The following is a 21204-nucleotide window of genomic DNA, read 5'->3' as shown; positions in this document are numbered from 1 at the left end:
AAGCAAGTGACAGAACTACTTAAATGTAACATTTTCCTCTAAAGTATTAATGAAATATAATATAAACAATTAAATAGCTCTCAGTTAAATAATATATGTTGTGGACCTATTCATTCCTAAGTGTACTTACTTCTGACAGTTTGATAGATATAATAATCTGTGACAAGCTATTTCATACAGTTCATTATGTTCTTTTTACATATTTTCCCTAGTATCAGGCATGGAGAATTGCATCCTGATGGATAAATACTAGTGCAATATGCAGCATGTATTGTAAAATTAACTTGTCCTCAGATAATCTCATGCTCATAAATAATGTGCAGAACATAAATTTCTGTTTCTATTATATTATAAGCAAAACCATTGCTGTCAGATTGAGTATATGGTACTTGGGATCTATTGTTCTAATAAAATATCTTCAAATTTTTTGAATTTATATTGAAGATAATTTTGGAAGTACCAGGCATGTCTCAAAAGTTAATATTTAGAAATTGTATCATAATCCTGTAAAGGATTTTAAGTGTTGCAATGTACATGTCTTCTTTTCTCTACAGCTTTCCATCTCTACCCACTACTTTGAAAAATCCATAGCAGCTTTTTCAAAAGCCCTTCTGCTTTTAGAAGTAGCTGAATTTTTTTAAAGACTACAGGGGTTTTTAATAGAAGGCATAATAGTAGGTATTTTAAAAGTGTGCAGGAGTTCTTTCCTGGCCATACAGATCCTGGTTTTGGGTTTGGTTTTTTTTTTCCTCTATGATAAATTATGAAATCATAGAATTTTTTTTTTCCCATTGATTCCATTTTTGCAAAAAGATAAAAAGATAAAACTATGTTAATCAAATTAAAATATGTAAGATTATCAAAACACTTCCATCCATGTGAAAATAACAGGGGTTTTAAATATTTGAAAATGTTCTGCATTTGACATTTTAATTCCAATTTATGATGGCAACATTTTTCAAAATCTTTAAAAATTGTTTCAGCCCCAGAAAAATGTTCTCTCCCAGTTCCAATATCTTCTGTGGGTTCTGCCCCCTTTTTTCTGAGGGCTAATTCTCAGGATAGTAGCCTTGTGAGTCATCCATTGTACTTGCATTCAAAATATGAAGTATCCAACAGTTTCATGCAGACTTGCTGAGTTATCGTTGCAAATCGTGTGGAGCTAAATCCAAACCCTGGAGAATTTTATTGAAACTGAAAGTATTATTTTCTCATTTCCCCATCTTCATAATTGGAAGGAATTCTTTAATTTTGCCTTTTTTTTCTTTCTTCTTTTCTTTTTTTCTTTCTTCCACTTAAATTGCAAATTCCTAGAGAAAACAATTGTCCAGGGCGGTATATTTTTGAAGTGCTGAGCAGAACATAATCTAGTAACGAGTGGTGTTCCTCAAGGATCTGTACTGGGACTAGTTCTATTTAATATCTTTAACAGCAACATATACAGGGGGATTGAGTGCACCCTCAGAAAGGTTGCAGATGCCACCAAGCTGAGTGGTGCAGTTGATACACATGAGGCAAGGAAGGGATGCCATCCAGTGGGACCTTCACAGGTTGGAGTAGCAGGCCTGCGAGAAGCCCATGAATATCTACAAGGCCAGGGTCAAAGGCCTCTTACTGGGTCAGGGCAAGCCCCAGAATCAGCAGAGACTGAGGGATAAAAAACTGAGAGCAGTTCTGCTGAGAAGAACTTGGCATTGGGGATATTTGTGGATGAAAAATTAGACATGAGTCAGCAATGTGCACTTGAAGCCCAGAAAGTCTATCAGGTCCTGGGCTGCATGAAGAGAAGTACAGCCAGTAGGTCAAGGGAGGTGATTCTCCCCTTCTCCTTTGTTCTCATAGGACCTTGTCTGGAGTGCTGCTGGGGGTCCCAAGGCAAGAAAGACATGGACTTTTTAGAGTGGGTCCAGAGAAGGGCCATAAAAATGACCAGGGGACTGGAGCACCTCTTCAGTGAAGACAGGATGAAAGAGTTGGGGCTGTTCAGCCTGGATAAGAGAAGACTCTGTGGAAAGATTTTTGAATAGAGCCTTTCATATATAAAGGGAGTTTATAAGAAACATGAAGAAAGATTTTTTTTACCAGAGTCTATAGCGATATGACAAGGAATAATTATTCTAAACTGAAAGAGTGTAGGTTTAGATTGGATTTTAAGAAGAAATCTTTACTGTAAAGGTGGTGAGACACTGGAATAGTTTGCCTAGAGAAGTTGTGGATGCCCCATCCCTGGAAGTGTTCAAGGCCAGGCTAGATGGGGCTTAGAACAACCTGGTATAGTGAAATATTCCATGGCTATGGTAGGGAATTACGCTAGATGATCCTTGAAACTTGAACAACCTTTCCAACCCTAAACTCTCTCTGAATCTATGATCTAATCCCTAGATCTTTATGGAATTCTACACAACATTCTAGTCTACAAAAATGAATCCTTCATTTTCATAGTATCTCTATAATTCTAAAAATCAGTAGCCCCTGTGAGAAATAAATGACATTAATGTAATTATCTCATGTTCTACCTGCTGTAAAGTCAGCTATAAGAAGAAAAGACAGATTGACTACCAGACATCTGAAGTTAAGCACCGATGATAAACCAAGCATCAAGATGAAGGTGAATTTCTAAATATACAGTGAAGAAAGAACTAATGGAGGAACACCCCATAAATGTATGGTAGTTTTATATACAATGCAAAATGAATCAGGACAGAACTGCACTGATGTTGTTCCATTTTGAAGGGAGAAAGGTTTTTTTATGGTTACCATCAGGGCAGATGAGGATATAAAAATGTTACTTGTAATTCCAGGATATTGTTTCTCCCCTCTGCATGTAGATTTCTCTGCAACCTAACAGGACTTTCATCAGTGTTGTGTATTTTTCTAAAAGCATCTGAAAGATTTAGGACATGAGAAAAAATAATGTTTATGTCAAAGTACAATAAACTTCTAAACAAGCAGTAGGGCTTTTCTCTAACTTGCAATATCTGTCAGAAACAAATATAACAGTTCATAATACAATTCATAATAGTTATGTGACCACTAATAGCTGCCTATTATTGGCTTTTATTCTCCAGTTACACTACTTAAGATCAACTGTGTTGAGTTCTACCAGCTTAAAGTCAAATGGCAGAAGCATGTTTTGACTGTTAATATTTGCAAAGCATTACTGATTCTGAAAGGCTTCTAATATGTCCCAAGTTATTTAAATAAAGCTTTTTTTCATTTTTTTCCTTCCAAGGTATTTAACTTAAACAGCATTTTACAGATAATTAGGCATACTAGAGGAGAAACAGTAGAGACAATAAAGATCCCACACAGCTATTTCTGTGTGTAGCCCATCATTACAGTGATTAAAATTGCAAAAAAAATGATAAAATAGAACTTTTTTTATTTATAGAATGTATTTTGGAGTGTTATTCAGCTATGTTTCATTATGTAGCTAAAACTTAGATGACTTCCTTAAAATCTGGAGTATAGAAATTCCTACTTTCAGATTATATTTGTTTGCATGCATTTATAAAGGAATTTTAAAGTGCCACTTGGAAATGTCTCTTTCTTTTGTTTTGATAAAAAACAACTGGATAAATACCTTAAACTAGATACCTGATTTTGAACAAAACAAAAGCTGAATATGACATATCCCACCTGTAATATAAGAGTTTGAATTCTTTCATAAAGCTCTGTGTCAAAACAACAACAAAACCAAAAAATAGCATAATTAAAATAAAGCCAACAAACAGAGCTTTGATGTATTCAGTTTTCATTAATATTTAAAAATATTTGAGATGTATCAGGAAAAGCAGGATCAAATAATGGATGCATTAGTGGTAGGTAACTCAAATGAGGTAGGTCTTCCAAAGACACTGATGTAGGAGCGGAATACACCTCCTTTCTCTGAATTAAATCCTTCCAGAGAAGCTATTAGGGTGAATTAAAGAGAACAGACTTTGGACTAGCAATGTATTAATTTCTATATAAATCTATCCACTGCTGTATTTAGACTTCTTATGCTCAGTACTAATTGAGTTTATTTCAGTGTGTGAGGTGTAGCAAATCTTTCTAAACTCACCTATGGAATATTATCTCAAACTCTGCATATACTGCGAGTAATTTATTTGGCAGGAAAAAAAATACTTTGAGTTTCCTTTAATCTTTTTAGTTATTTCCATTTCCCTCTACCTTGTGCCTTTCCATTTTTCCCTCTGCCTTGTGCTCTCTTAAAATGCCTCCTTTCTCCTCCATTCTGGTTTTTATCATGATGATTCCTGATAACCTTACACGCGCTGTCAATCACATGCCATCCTGCCCAAGAGCATATGCTGCTGAAAGTCACATGAGATAGCTCATTTTTATCCATCTTTTACAAGGGAAATTCAATTTAACAGTCATTTTGAATAGCATAAACCCCTGACTTTTGGCATCTTCATTTTAAATGAAAGCACCAGATTCTCTTTCTGTCAAAACACTGGGTCTCTCCATAGGAAGAATTCTACTCTTTCCAGACTGGTGTGGTAATAAGCATATAGTAACTGGTACACCTTAATAAATCAGGTTCTCAAGAGACTGGACTGTCTGTGTTTCATCACTGTCTGTGATTATTTGAACCATATGTATCTTCTAAAACTCAAGTTTTATAAATCTATTCTTTCACTTGTTAACACTATTAAGATATTAAACATAATGTAAAACATCTTCTGGGAGTGTAATTTTAAAAGGACATTCATTTCTTTCTATGCTTACTTCCTTAGAGGTACATTGGATGAAGTGGATAATGTTCATAAAGAACATTTCATGAATGCTTGTGTCATCCTTAGACTGGAATAATTTCATAGTAAAAATTTCCAATTTATATTTCCACTGGAATGTTTTAATAGAAAAGCATATTTCTGAAGCTTTCTATCATGCAGTCTACCTTTTGAAAAAAAATTATAACATTGATACAAATATTTATTAACCACACCATTATAATTTATTATCACCTCCTAACATGTTTTACTAGAAATAAAGGATCCTTAAGGTTTGCAGTTGTTAGAGAATTTTAGGCAGCCACGTTATGCTGGTTTACTATTGGTCACTGAGACCTGGGGACTTATAAGAGCCACTGTATTATGTCATTGTGCACAAGCAATTAATATGTTTTAATATTTTCTATCACAACCATCATTCTTCAAGAAATAGCCAGCTAACTGGAAATAGATATGGAATACATAAAGTAAACTTAATTTAAAATATTTGAAATTATTATTATTGTTGAATATTAAATACTATCATTAAAAGCATAATGAATAAAAAAAAGATGCTATCATTTATAGAAAAGTTTAACATTGAAATTATGAAGATTTCTTCTTATTCTGAGTTTATTCTCTGTTGTTTCTCAGGTTCAGATAAAATACAGAAGGAAAACTATTTTTCATTTACTGTTTCACATCTATTTAATCTATATTGGTGTGATTACCTAGCTCAAAGTTAATGAACTCAACTGGGAAAAATGGTAGATGGGCTATGGATTAAACCTTCTATTAGAAACCACAGTATCCTACTGCTGTAATGAAAATCAGTAAGACTCAGAAATTGGTAGGGTCCCATGTCTCAGTGTCTGAAAACAAATAGCACTTCAACATACATGACTGGTAAGAGGGTTCTGTAACTGCTTTCAGTTGATTTACAAAGGGGTTTTCTTCTAAGACTTTCTTCTAAGTCTATAAATACTCCATAATTTCCAGGTAGGTATGATTAAATACCAAAAATACCAGGATTTTATTACACTGCATTTAATTTCTTTTCAAATATTAGTAATATTAAATTGAATATCAGATATTTTTTATTGCATCAGCATGTAATTCTAGAAATGTATCCTAAAATTACCCTAAGCCCAGTTTGTATGAAGATGGTGTGTTATTATTTTTAAATTGATGTACACTGTAGAAGTTTCCAGCAAGAATTAGAAACATTATTAAATACTGTACAAGTATATACTTTCCTTTTTTACTAGTATGTATTATATTAATGTTATAAACCCTGGATATTTTGTAAGGTCATATTTCTGTTGTTCGGTGACTAAAACCAAATCAGTTATAGTGCTACTAACTGGATATGCTATTTTGCCATCAGGGAAGAAAAACTAAATCTTTGCTAGATGTGACAAGGTATATGTATGTCACAGTGTGTGTGTAACATTTAATAATTTGAAATGGAAATATCAAGTATTAGAACACGAGCTATCATGATTAGTTGTGTTAAATGCTTCCAAGTTACATGGATTTTTTCCTGCCATAATCTTAGTAGAATTAGAGGAAACAAAAACCTTTCCTAAGATTCATTATATGTTCCAGTTTTAGCTTTTAGGTTTTTCCAATATTCTTAAAAAAAAAGAGGCAGTAGTTTGTTTCGTCTTGCACACAGATTGAAATTATTGTTTTCTCCTCAAACCATACCTTTTAAGTTCAGAAAGTTTTACCTCTGTAGTTTGGACAGACTGACAGGGAAAGATCTTTGAAGTTTTCACTATAATTTAAACTTCATCACTAGATCCACACATTTAGAGGAAGAGAACCAAATAAACAAAATTATTCATGGGCTTTGCTGCACCAGCTCCCTTCATGAAGCCAATTACATTTCTCCAAATAAAGCTAGACAGCCAAACTCACCTGCTGTTAAGAGCAGAGGTTGAATCATGTGAGAGTTGTTATGGACTAATGAGTTTTTACTTGTCTTTGCTAGACTTTGCTTTCTGTTTCCTACCCTGCCAAGTTTCTGAGGCATCTACCTGGTAGCCACACAGATAAAACCTCAAGCAGCGAAAGTTCATACTTCAGTCCCCCTCACAGCCTTTTAAGTTTATCTCCTACTGCTTCATGTTCCCCAATAAAACACTAGAGGATCTTAAGAACTGTGTTTTAAAATTATGGTGGTATCTTCCAGCATTCAAACTACCAAGATTTTTTAGTTAGTTTATTATTTACAATTGACTCTGCTTTTAAAGCTCTTTCCTCTGATTTTGCTAGGGTATTTAATGCAACAGGATTTACTTCAGCCGCCTCTGGTCAGTTTACACTGCCTCCTTTTCTAATGCTCAGCCCGTTCAGTTCCTCACTGGTTCACCTGACTTAATGTATCTTTCCATTACCTGACAATACTATCATGACTCTATAATTATTTTTACAGCAATATGGTTGACTGAGGACTGCGAACACAGGAAAGTAAAAGTTGCTAATCTCATATTCAGCAACGTAGCTTTTTTTGAGCAAGTTTTAGTCTCTAATATTTTTTTTCCCAGGGAAGAAATCTTCTGCCTCCTGTTACTAATTTTGTACAGAATACTGCCAGTTAGAGGTCTTAACCTTGTCAGAAAGATTCAACCACTTGTAAGTTTATATATTTGTCCTTGTGATGGATGACTCTTTAGAGTACCCTTGAATATATATTTGCCTTAAAGTACTGGTAGTTTAAAACTGAAGGATGCTTATATTGCCTGATCTTATGATTAACCTGTAGTTCATAAACTGTATTGCTGATATTTCAGGCTCTTCCCTATGTCTCTTTTTGGTTTTTCCTACTTTTTATTTCTGTCTCTTTTTTGTCACATGTAAGCAGATTTTGTTATCACTTGTCAGCAATACAGCAAAAAGCTAAATTAATTAAAATTACGTAAGGTTTACAAAATTCTTGTAAAACTTGTTCCACTGTAGAATCTATATTCCAGGACTTGGTATATAATTTGAAGCATAAGACATCATTCATTACCTAAATTTTACATTATTGATGGGGACAGAAGGCAACCCCAGTCATTAACTCTTCCTGTAAAGGAGTACTGAGACGTCCACCTTATGTGGACTCATTTGTCAGTGTCCTGCATCTGGAAAACATCTTTGTTGGAAGAACGATCTGCAACATGAAGTAATGTGGGAGGTGAGACTATATTTCTGAAGAATTTAAAAGTGGAACCAAAGATTTTTATGAGGGTAAAAAAGGGCAAAAGTAATAGACTTGCGCAGTTGTGATTATGTAATGCTACGGAAAACAGAGCAGAGTTATAAGTGAAATGTCACTATACTCTGGTGGCTGAGGAGCAGCAGGAAGGTTTAGGCATTTAATGTTCTAAGTATATTTAAGTTATCAGTCATTTATATTTAAAAAATATTGAAATAACATAACAAAAGGGTGACTTCATTTTTTTTCCTTATAGAAGAAATGGCTATTATAAAATAATCTTAGAAGTTAGAATTACATATTGATCATTAACACATTCAAGAAATCAGCTTTTATGAATGTAATTAACATTGTTAGACAAATGTATAATGGAATCCATCTTGTCAGAGAGGATACAGTATGAATATGTTCACCAAAGTAGATGTGCTGCAGGAGAAAGTGTGGTAAGCAAGATCAGTCTGAATATTTGCCAGAAAGCTCTGGCAGACAGATAGCAAACCTGAGGGTTTGTTCTCAGCATTTAAAACAGCAAGTGAATTTTTTTCTCTTATGAAATGTAATTTAGCAGCCCAGACTTGCTTTAAGGCTTTCACAGGTAAGTGAAGTGCCATATAGGAGTATGTAAATATTGAAGCAGTCTCTCCTTTGTTGAGTAAAATACTTTGTAGTTTGTACTGTAATGGTGTGGATTTAGTTATGGTCTTGAGTATTTAGATTAAAATGGCAAAACACTGTAGTAAGAAAGATAACATTTTGTGAAATTTATGGATCACTACTCCAGAAGATTTGTTTTTACTAAGAGTAGGAAAGGTCTTTTCTCTTTTGTCCTGTGTGTTGAGCAATAGCAATATGTTTCCCCTGAATAATTCAGCCTCTTTTTCTCTGGCTTTTTATTTCTTTACACAAGATCTTTATAGAAAAAAAGACTTTTTTTTTTTTTTTTCTGGTCACAGAAATCTATAGAAACTCAGTAAAAGAAAGGGTTCTACTCAGCTGAAATCCTTAGTCGCTCCCATGTGAGGGAGAAGCTGAGGATTTGTAGTCCGTGTGCTGGAACAATTTATACAGTTTATTCACTGTTTAATATAAAATGCGTAGACTATCTTGAGCAGCAGGACCAGAACTTCTTTCCCAGAAAAGCAATTTAATACTAAATTAGAGTGTGCTACTTCTTGTTCACTCTTTCTGAAGCATGAGTATTTTGTTGCACAGTTTCAACAGGAAATGGAGAAAGCATCCATCCTTCCCCATCAATCGAGTAGCTAATAGCTTGTGATTAGGGTTCTTTATGGAAGGAGAAAGATCTGAGTTTCAATCCATTTAGAAAAGGAAATTGAACTCGTCTCTGCTATTTCTCAGGTGACCGATTTAGCCACTAGAATATTTTAAAAATGTTAGGCAGCACTGTTTTTTCTCTGGTCAGATTCTCTAAGAAAATTGCAGTCACACCTGACCTTGTAACAGTGTTAGATGTGCCCAGAATAAATATAGCTATTAAATCCTAATGTTTGGTAGAGGAACATGAGCTAGATGTGGATTTTTTTATTATTTTTTTTAAATTAAGGGTGTAATCAAGACTAGAAGAATAATTCTTGACATCTCAAGGAATATATATTTACAAGGTGACCCTTGTGAACATAAGGTAACTAAAGGTAGATTTTGGAGACAGTTGCTTTAAGCTTTGATTTCAAGTGCCTCACTCCCAGTTGTGGTGTGATTTCAATGACCAAGGACAACTCAACACTGCAAAGTGTCCAACTCTGGGGTTCCCCACATAAGAAGGATGTGGACCTGTTGGAGCAAGTCCAGAGGAGGCGACAAAGATGATCAGAGTACTGGAGCACCACTCCTATGAAGACAGGCTGAGAGAGCTGGAGTTGTCCAGCCTGAGAAGTAAAGGCTTTGGGAGAACTCATAAGACCTTTCATTATCTAAAGAGACTACAGGAGAGCTGGAGAGGAACTTTTTAAAAAGGCATGGAGCAATAGAATAAGGGGTAATGGTTCTAAACTAAGAGAGAGTAGGTTTAGATTAGATGCTAGAAAGAAATTCTTTACTGTGAGAGTTGTGAGACAGTGGTACATGTTGCCCAGAAAAGCTGTGGGTGTTGATCTCTGGAAGGCCAGGTTGGATGCGTTTTTGATCCAAAGCTGGTTGAGTGGAATGTGTCTCAGCCCATATTGGGGTGTTTGGAACCACATGATCTTTAAGGTCCCTTCCAACCCAAACCATTCTGTGATTCTATGAACTAACAATTCACTGTATGAGCATGAAGGCTGTGCACATGTGTGGCTGCAGCAGCTCAAGTCTGGAAGCAGTACAGCTACATCTCTGCAGTGCTACATGGAAGCCCATCATCTTTGCTGATTGGTCACGGCACTACATGAATGATGTTCTACTGCCTCAAAACCTGTATCATTTCCATCCAGTCATCATGGTGAGATTCACTTGCGTAGAAATGACAGGCTTCTAGTACCATTTTAGACTCCCAGATATCCCACCCATTCTCCAGCTACTCAGGAAGTGCTGCATTCTATTTGCCTGCTTTATCCAATATCTCAGATATCCTAAAATGTATGGTAATTCTACTACCTTTCAAAGGTAGTAGTTACAGAATATTGCTACATTTGAGTTTCAGTACAAAATCACTCTACAGATCCCACTGCTTGTTGTTTTCCAACACTTCCAGATGTCAGGTTCACTTCTGTTCTTGTCTCTACCCCCACGGCAAAACCATGTCTGTATAGTTTGCTGGAGGTGGTTCTAGAAATATCTCTTTTTACAAGTTTGATCTTGAAAGGTGTTTAATATTCTCGACTTTCATTTAAGACAATAAGATTTGCAGGTGTGCTTTGCAGGACTGAGTCTTATATGAGTAGTTACCAACTTATGTGATCGAGTAGAGGACTGTTCATTGTTCCTTGTGCTCTCATGGAGAACACGTGAGTCATATCTCTAATCTATGTAAAGAAATACTGTCTCATTTACAAACAATTTGCCTTCGGGACAACATGGAAATAAATCAGGGGAAACTACCACAGTATCCTTTTGTGGTTTGTATATAACTAGAATTTAAAATGTAATTCTTTTCACTGGAAGACTGACTTGAAAATTAAATATATTGAATGTTTCATATTCTTGCAAATAAAAAGTGGCTTTATTTAGGACCAAAAGAGTATTTCTATCTCTGCTTTCATTCCATTTCTAATCTGTTCAGAAACAAGAAATGTTCTTCCAGAACAGCAATCTGCTCATTTGCTTGGCAAGAGCAAGCTTTGAAAGTGCCATTTCCACATTGCTGTGCAGCTGTGTGCTGAGTGTATCACTGTCAAAAAATGTGTGTCTATCCACTGGTCAGTATGCAATGCTTAGACAAAAAAGTCTCTTGTTCTGCTCATCATGATATTCCTCTCTGTAACTTGGTTTTTCCACTTGTTAAATGAGGCCAGTCACACACAGGTACAACTATTCAATAGATTCTGTTTGAAGATCACTCGGGAAAGACATCAGTTGTGAGGTTGAATTTTCAGTTTGACTCCTTTGATGTAAATTTTATCCTCTAGGGAAACAGGTTTCAGAAAGTAGTTACTTTTAGGTTCTGTTGACCTGAAATAAACTTACTGAATAAATGGAGGTATAAAACATAAATTATTTAGTAATTTATTCAATTACTAAATTCACTTATCATCACACACATAATATACTTATTAATTTATAATGAAAAGAAATTGTGTTAATTTGTTGGATAAAATTAATATCCTTATTGAATGTTAAATTTCTATAGTTTTGGATGCAAGTAAGGTATATCATGAGGCATATTGATCAAGCTAATCTTTTTGTGGACAAGGCAAATTCAAATTCAAATATAGAATTCAAATCACAATGATGTGAAACACCTTTTTCTGGGGGAACACAAAAAAATTTCTTAATCATGATTATGAATTTTGGTGGTTTAATGCTTGCCTATTATGAAGCTGAATTCTCAGGTTAAATATGCCCATCAGTTTCTAAAAATCACAGCATATATGGATGGCATACGTGGCATCCCAAGTGGATGTCATAGTGGTAGATTTGTGTGGGGAATTTCTCTGATATGTTGAACCAGTCCTCTTGCAGAACATCAACTGTGGTCTCTAAACAAATCCAAACAATTGGAAAACTTAGGTTTATGGATAGCTGTAAGGATAAGCATATTTAATTTTTTTTTATCAAGATTGATTTCTTCAAAATAAAACAGATTGCCACAGTACAGACATAAGAACATAGTTCCTTTCCCCTCAGTCCCTCAGTCAAACAACTCTGCTGTTTTGGAGGCAGACCTAGGCCACTCTCTGTCCTGACTCCTTTTGAGGCTTCCAAACAGCAAAATGATTTTCAGTATCTCTGACCTGCTGTAAGCCAGGTTGTGCTCTGCACCACAGAGTGTAGAAAGATCCCCATGCTTGCCTCTTTCTTTCTTTCCTGAGGCCTGATTCCAAGTTTCTGCAACATTACCCAGGATGAATTTCCTTTTCTCTGTGGAACTGACTTTAGCCTGGATCATGTACAGCTAAGCTCCAGCTTCCCATATCAGGTCAGCACATTTCTTGACAAAATCAGTATTGGAAAATTATTAATTTGCATTTCACAGATTTCATACTGTTCTCACTGAATTTAGAGGCAATATTTTAAGTGAACTGAGTGAAGACAGTGCTGGACTTAAAATAAGCAACATCATCCTTCCCAAAAAACAAATCCAAGAAAAAAATGTCCATACAGTGAAAATCTGTACTTTGATATGCCTGAGAGAAAGACAAGGAGACATTTTCCAGTAATTTTCTTTTAATTTCTGTCAATTCCTTCTTTTTTTCCCCATTTGCAGTACTTTTTCCTTTTCAGAAAATGTCAAGGAGAAAACCGATTTTCATCCCTCCCTATCTCATGATATTGTAAACATAAAGATTATGATGTAAAGACTCATACACAAACCTCCTGGAGAACTGGCTCATTTTGAAAATTGTTCCCAGGTGTCTTGTGTCTCTTTCTTGCTCAAAGATTACACGATTAGCATTTTAATGTCCCACAACTTCTTGTCCAGTTCCCTAGGAGGATATAAAAATGAAACCATGCAAGCTAAGCTGTTTGGTATTTATCACGCACACTCTGATTGTATTGCAGAGCTCTGGGATTTAAACAGGACGTCAGTCTTTCGTAGCCCGTTTGGATATCTTGGTCTCCATGTAATGCTGCTGGATGAGTATCAAGAGCGACTGTTCGTGGGAGGAAGAGACCTCTTGTATTCCCTCAGTTTGGATCGAATCAGCGACAACTACCGAGAGGTGGAGTAAAAAGCTATATATTTCAGTCACTTCATGTCATAATGTGTAGCACAGAACATCAGAGTTTGCATGACTGGAAATGAGGTAATGGAGTTTTTGTAGATGTTTTGTGCACGAGCTTTAATGTCATGTTGTATTTAAGAAATATTTTTTCCCCAATAATAACCCATAAGGCTCATTCTAGGTGAAGAGACTTGGGGGGTCACATAGCTATTTCTCACTGAATTTCAGTATGATTATGGATGTTTAGAGCAACTCATATTTGTAGACACCTGTTTTCTGTATCTCTGCTATATTATCAAGGAATAAAATCTCCCTGGTATTTTTTAGGAACTTATCACAGCAGAAAAGAAAATAATCAGGAAAAAAATTATCATGCAAACTATAAGAAGTTTTCAACAGCAGCATAAACTATGCAGCTATTTTTTAGTCTTTAGAAACTGGATTTTGCATTGGTTTGAGCCAGAAGTGCTATTAAGTAGTGAATGAAAGTGGCATTTGAAGCCAACGCAGTGGTCTGTGGGAGAAAGGTGGTTTAAGTCATAATCCTACCTGAGAGCTCAGTACATCGTAGAAACCACAACTGACTGGCAAACTGACAACTGAAGTGGGGAGGTTGGAGTCTGAGCTGATGTGAGCCTTGCTTCCTTACTTCTGCCCTCGGAAGCTAGGATTGGAAACATACAGTAGCAGAGGAAGCTGGCAGGAGCATTGTTCCTGCCTCAACCATCTTGACTGTGAATAAAGAATCTCTTGAAATATTTTGGTGTTTTCCTCATCTACTCATTTAAATTTTCCCAACGTGTTTTTATATATTTTCATTTATTTGCAAATTAACAAAAGCACAAAAAAGTGACTAAAATAAAGCTCCTCTGGAGAAATATTTTTCTTGATGTTTATGCTGCACTGATATCTGATGATTCTTTTCTTTCTGCCCCCTTGTTTCGATTGAATATCACTATTCTCATGCCAACCCTCTGGCCAACTCTAGCACAAGCAACCTTGCTTATCTCCAAGCATAATTAGCATGTTCCACTATTGTGAACTGATATTATATGCTTTACTCTTGTATAAACATTTGGGAATGTTAGTCTTAGATATGAGGATATCAAGGTATTCAGGGAGGCCATTTGATAATTTATCTACATTTAAAGAAGAATGCTAATTTAACTCCTCAGAGAGCAGTGTTACATACTGAGCTTTGGTCCTCGACAGCGAGATATGAGTTAACTCCTTTTCCATTTGATACAAATTATTAATATTCTGTGACAAGATATTAGAGCTCAGGGATATGAAAACCTTTAGAAAGCAGTTGTTTTTATAAAATAAGGTGTTTTTTCCCCTCTCTTCTTCCCCCTTTGGTAGTAAATCTGTGAGGAAAGATGACAGGATAGAGCACCTCACACTTCTGTCCAACCACTATTGTTGCATCTGGACACACTTGAAGTTCATTACTCTCCTTCTTGTTGTTTTGCGGTGAAATATCAACTATTTACTCTGAAACCATATTCTCTGTCTGGAGACCTGTATAGAGAGTATGACAAATTGATGAAAGCTCTTCTTGCCTGATTTTATGAAGTGCAAAAGATGAGAAACTGGAATAAATGAAGCTTGGCCTGGTATGTTTGGAAACATGACCTCACTGGGACCTAGCTCCCTCGAATACAAATATCATGGTCGTTTTCTCTTTTGCAATGTTCCCTGAGTGCAGATCTCATTCAAGGATAGCTAGAGAAAACGTGATTGTCCTACAGCACTATCAACAAAAGTGTGGAATGAGACATTTCTGTTATAGGAAAGCTTAATTACTGAGTTATATTGGGGAAAGTTCCTGGAATTGAGAGGAATTATTACCAAAGTTTTTAATTAATCTATTTTTAACTGTGTGTTGGTTAGTCTTTGACCTTTCTTTTCAGACTGAAGACTTTAATTAATCTAAAACAGCAGTTATAATCCAGTGAAAGTATATGAGTGCAGGCAAGTTCCTGTGTTTTATTCTCTCTGGTAGTCAGGATGAGTCACTAGCTGCAAAAGAGATGTTTCATAAAGTTTTCAGTTTTGGGACAGATTCATATATATCTTCATCTTCTGTGTTCTAGAAAACATTTAATGTCTTTTAATTCATTGACCATCCCTTTCTCCACAACTTGGAATATGAGTATGCTTTCTAAAAGCCAAAATGAAATCCATTCCCAATTAGAGATTTATACCTTCTGCTATAAAACAACAAAATAATTCAATTCTAGCCAGCATAGTAGAAGTTATACCAAAGAAAAACAACAAAATGCTGAATGGACATAAAATGCTTTTGCAATGAGACCTGTTGACTGCCAAAGTAATCCAACAATTCCAAAAAAATTTCTGATGCATATGAGGTATGCATCCTATAAATCTGCATTTAATAGGTTACATGTTTTTTTAAGGTTCAGTTCTCCTCAGGTTTCCAATACAAGGCAGCACTCTGAAGCATAGGTTGTAGCTTTTTCATGTAAGCTATTAACTGTTTACATATGTACCTACCAAATTATTTTAGGTATATTTTATCCTGACGGCTTTTCATATTCACTGAAGAAAAGATACCTAAAAAATGGAAAAAAAACTTTCAAGGAAGAATACTACCACTGTTATTCTTGCACTGGTGGGAAAATCCAGACATTCAGGTTGAGCTCTCAACTGTGGCACAGACCTTCCATGTCTTCTTGGATAAAGACAGGCTCTCACTTCTCTAATTGTCAAATTATGTTTCTTTTGACTACTTGCTTTTTGTTTACTCTTTGTATCTCTCCTTTAATTTAATAGATGAAGGATGTATAATTTGCTTAATTAGAGTATTAAACACATATTACCATAAGTTTTGGAAACAGTTACATAGACACCCTGGTTTCTGTATGAAGAGTGCCCTAACACTGACAGTAGCAAGAATGAAGGAGAATATAAAATGTGAATATCAGTGTTTACAGAGAATTAGAGCCATATAAGCACTTGAAACCTTGTGTAAAGTCAAAGCTTTGTAGGCACACTCCATGTAACCTTTGCTTTCCCTAAGAGCTCATTCTCTTTGACACCACCTTTGGAATCAACCCTTACACATATTTGGGATTTGATCCAAAGCTTGTAGTGATCTAACAGACTGATAGAGAACTTTCTCTGGTGCCAAATTTGTTTTTAAAAGCATTTCAATTCATTGTAATTGGTGCCAGAGAGGATCTTTGTTGAACAGCAAAATTGAACGAGTGCCAGCAGCTCATCACCACTGGTCTAACAGCTCATAGAGAAGGGGGACCTTTGTTCCTACTTTTCGTCACTTGGAATGAAAATAAACTGCTCTTCTTATTTGCCTAAAATTTCCTTACAGATAGTCTTTCTTTCTAGCTTCTACTTCAAGGGCCTTATGAAGATCTCGCTCTGAAAAGAAACCCTCTTACTTTTGTAAATGGGCTTGTGTAGGCAGATTTCAGTGTGCTGTTTTCATCTACTATGAGACAACTCTAGATCAGGACTTATGTCTCTGCTGCAATAAACCATAGAGCCCTCATCACAGATCCTGCCTATGGTGAATATCTACTTCCACTCCGGAGCTGACTGAACACAGAACAAGTCTGCAAGAGGAGGGCTTGCTGATACCTCCTTTAAATACTGTGTAGGAATGTGCATAAACTCAAACTGAAATAAGAGGCTCAAAATTTAGTGGTAAATTTGAATATCCCTTGGAATTACCTCCCAAGAGAGAAGGTGTCTGTGTATTTGTTGATAAATCCAGTCATCACCAGGTATTTTTACAGAATTTGGGCTTTAGCAAAACACAAGTTATCTGTTAATTAAGCACTATTTATTGACTTAAATCAGGGACAGGATGGTTGAATTGCTTAATTGTTCTGTCATATGCTAGAGTTCAGAGTAGATCACACAGTAGTCTATTTTGACCTGAAGTGCTATAAAAGTCACATATTTCTCTAAATTAGTTTTCATTGGAGATGCCATCCTGCTTTTTAAGGCTAGTGTCTGAATAGAGAAGCTGTTTGGAGATGCTAATTAACATTCCAGTTCCAATTAAAGTTTTCCCCATAGCTATACTAACATATAATTCCATTTTTTTCTCATGAGGAATATATTTAAAGGTACCTTTTTCCTGTCTTTTAAATATGGTATTAAAATTATATCATCCAGGTCTCAAGGATGATAATACTATGGTGTAAGATGAGAAAACATCACTAAATAAGCAGTTTAAAAAATTAATTCACCTGAAGGGGTGAAAAATTTTGGAAAATTATGTCCAATAGTTATGTGAAACTTGCAGTGAAATGTATGGTAGCGTGGTGCTATGCCAGTCTATATACCCAGGGAGATTTCCCAGAAATAGTTATTGACAGCTTGTCAAAAATTGTAATCCTGGCACAGAATTAATTCAAAATTAAATCTGGTAGTTGTCATAACTCTAAAACATAAATATCAGACAAAGTAATACAGAGCAGGTTAAAGGTTACAGTTGCAGCTGATTAATATCTGAATTTTCATGCAGTGCAAACACATCCTGTGTTATGCCAATTTGAAAATTGATATAATAGCAAAATCTGACATGCAGAGATTTTTTTTAGTCTCAATTCTAAAATACTCTGGAAGAGATTAAACTCTTAATGCATATTTATGTTAAGACTCATAAGAGTTATGAGTCTTAAAAAATAATTTCTGGATAGAAAAGCTTCTTCAGGAGACTCCTTAAAGTCATAATTAAGACCCATGTACTGAAGGTAACTAATATGGAGTTCCTTTAGAAGTAGATAATTTGCTATGAACATTTAAGACAAATTCCTACACTGCTGCACTACCTCTGATTCTGCCTCTCTACTACTCCTTTTTGAGACCCCACCTGGAGTAGAGTGTCCAACTCCGAGTTTCCCAGTGCAAGAAAGGTGTGAATCTATTAGAGAAGGTCCAGAGGAGGGACACAAAAATAGTCAGAGGGCTGGAACATCTCTGAAAGAATAAAGGTTTTTAAACCCGAAGAAGAGAAAGCTCTAGGAAGACCTTATGCTGTCCTTTCAATTTGTAAAGGGAGCTTAATCAGGGCCTGCAGTGACAGGACAAGAGACAAATGTTTTAAACTGAGTGTAGATTTAGATTAGGTATAAGGAAGAAATTCTTAACTATGAGAGTGGTGAGACACTGAACAGGTTGCTCATAGAGGTTGTGAATGCCCCATCCCTGGAAGTGTTCAAGGTCAGGCTGAATGGAGCTTTGAGTAACATGATCTAGTGGAAGATGTCCCTGACTATAGCAGGTGGTTACACTACTTGGTCTCTAAGGTTCCCTTCTACCTCAAACCATTCTATAATTATCATTTATTCTATTATTCTGTGCCAAGGACCCAATTCACATTGCTCGCACTGCAGCTGCTTTTCAATAATCCAGACAAATCAAGAGCACTGGGCTACTTCTTTGGCTTTTTTCTCTTAATTCTGTGTATGCATTTAATTCAGTGTGTCTTAAGTGGAAAATGTGCATACAAAGTATTTTCAATAGCACTGGGACTCAGTCTCCAAATAAAAAAATAATCACCTATACACACTGTATTTAATATCAGGTTACAGAGTCAAGTGTTTTATTCCCTCTGTGGTTTCTCTGTTCCCAGCAGCCACACCTGAGCAAAAGCCCCCATTTTAGTTTGCTAGTTAGAACAAGTTTTTGTGAAGTGAAAGCTGTGACTTCACACTTTTAGGCTTGAGAGATCCTCGAGATCTCCTAACTTCTAGGTTTTTGGGTTAAGGACAAGCTGTTGTCTATTCAGTTCCTGACGAGTGAGTAAAGTAAATGGCTGTGGACTCAGTTTTGCACTGAATGGACCAGAAATCAGCTGGCCAGGGTGATTGGATGAGGGTCCTCATGGAAGTTCAGTAGAGTTCAGGTACCTCCCCATACTACAGAGCAACTATGCAGAGACTAGATGAGAGTTACTTCTGATCATACAAATATGATTATAAGACCATCTGACTGAAAACAAGTATTCTGATTAACTTTAGATTCCTTGTAGGATTTAGGTGATGTGAGACCTAAACGCTGACAGGTTGTTGAAATTGGCAAGAATAACATATAGCCGACCTTCTATTTTCAAGTCCTAGGCATCTAGGATTTATAATTTATCCCTGCTTGTCTTACAATTTACTTTTCTTATAATTTATCCCCAGATTTTCTCAGATTAAATTATTTCAAGAAACCCAATTCAATTACAGAAAAAAAAAAAAAAAAGGAAGAAAAAAAGCCCAGCAGAATAACTTAATTTTAAAATGTTTTCCATACAGAAAAATATTTTTGATTGGATTATTGACAAAAATGTCTTAATGATGACATCAATTTTTTAATATTTACTTGGTTTCAGCCAAGCCTGATATCACTGATGGGCACATGTTTTTGTTTTCACTTTTAAATGTTCTAAGAAATTAAGTAACCATTCCAGTCTGCTCAGTCATTGTTTAATATTGTTTTCAACCAAACAGATCATGCATCTGGAATGAAACATAAACGTTATATAGTAGGTAGCTGAAGAAAATCTCACTTGTGTAATTTGGCTTCACTTCTAGTGATTGCGACTGTGAAGAGTTGATGCTACTCCCGATGGGGTTAATTGCTGACCCTCATTAACTTCACTTTAAACCTTTTCTTTCCTAAGTGTCACTTAAAGCAGGAAATCAGTAGTTCAAAATTAATATTCTATGTTGAAAATCACTGACAACTAAGCTGAATTTATATTAAATGTTCCATACATTAACTTCCTTTAAATTCTGTTGACTGGTACTAAGTTTCCTGAACCATCCTAATCAAAACAGTTATGTTTCAACAAAGGAAAGACTGAAGGTCTTTTCTCTGTGGGGAAGTCGAGGCTGAGGGGGAACTCCTCAGAGTATTCTAGTACTTAAGTATTTAAACAGCATCTCAGAGAGGACAGAGACTCTCCTTTCAAAAGGATCCTCATGGAGAAGACAAGAGGCAATGGATACAAGTTATACCAACAGATAATAAACTTTTTATTGTGAAAACATTCAGTCACTGAAACAACCCACCCCAGGGACATGGTGGAGCTTCTGTTACTGGAGGTTTAAAAGATATGTAAAACAGAGTGCTAGATAATTTCATTTAGGCTCCCTTTCCCACAAGAGACTGGACCAGACAATTTTTTGAGGTCCCTTCCAACTGGGACTGTTCTATGATTTTATACTTCTGTTCTGCAAATCTTTCACATAGATAGAATAGTGGAAGAGCTGGATTGACATGATCAGACTGCCAATTGAATGATTTTCTTCTTTTTCCTCTCAGATCCATTGGCCTAGTACACCTCAGCAGGCAGAAGAATGCATAATTAAAGGAAGAGATGCTGTAAGTATCACTAATTACGAATAAAGTATACTTTAATTATACCAGTGGCTAGTCCAAAACAGGATTCAGGCACCCTTAACTTCAGAGAGATTAAAGCATAGATATAATTCTAAGTGTTGTAGGTTAAAAACATCTAACTACTCTTAACACACTAAATTTATTAGTTTAATTGCTCTTCAAACCAGCTCATAAACACACAGTGAACACTTTTGATCATCTGAACTTTCTTCTAATTCTTCTCCTTGGGCTCTCAAAGAAGGTACATTAATAATTCTCCTTTTCCATTTATATTTCTCTTTCTTTTCATACTTGTAGGATACCTTCTCCATTTTCACATTCCAGTTTATGCTTAAAGTTCGTATTCTCTAGAATGCTTTCAGAAAAGCAGTTAAATTATTAGTAATTATAGAATGCACTCTAATTTATTTTGCTTTATAAGTTTCATGGTATATTAATAAAAATATTCCATTTTAATGAGCCTCAGAACTGTTTTATTCTTGTGATTCGGTGCCTTGACTGTAATGAGTTCGTGGGAAAAGACCTGAAAGCTCATTGACATATAGCAGCTGATATCGTTGGCAGCACAGGATGAAAG

The 21204-nt window shown here is 35.6% G+C and overlaps 1 protein-coding gene across 1 annotated transcript in view; it reads left to right on the top strand.

Moving 5' to 3' along the window:
- SEMA3E (semaphorin 3E) overlaps positions 1-21204 on the top strand; it is a 133438-nt gene that overhangs the window by 54629 nt on the left and 57605 nt on the right. The window contains exons 2-3 of the mRNA XM_027639928.1: positions 13081-13241; positions 20550-20609. Coding sequence (XP_027495729.1) covers positions 13081-13241; positions 20550-20609 — 221 coding nt within the window. The remainder of the gene's footprint in view (positions 1-13080; positions 13242-20549; positions 20610-21204) is intronic.

The sequence above is a fragment of the Corapipo altera genome, unplaced genomic scaffold (assembly GCF_003945725.1).
Source record: "Corapipo altera isolate COAL_440 unplaced genomic scaffold, ASM394572v1 1b, whole genome shotgun sequence".
NCBI lineage: Eukaryota > Metazoa > Chordata > Aves > Passeriformes > Pipridae > Corapipo > Corapipo altera.
This window is presented reverse-complemented; position numbering and strand designations above follow the sequence as displayed.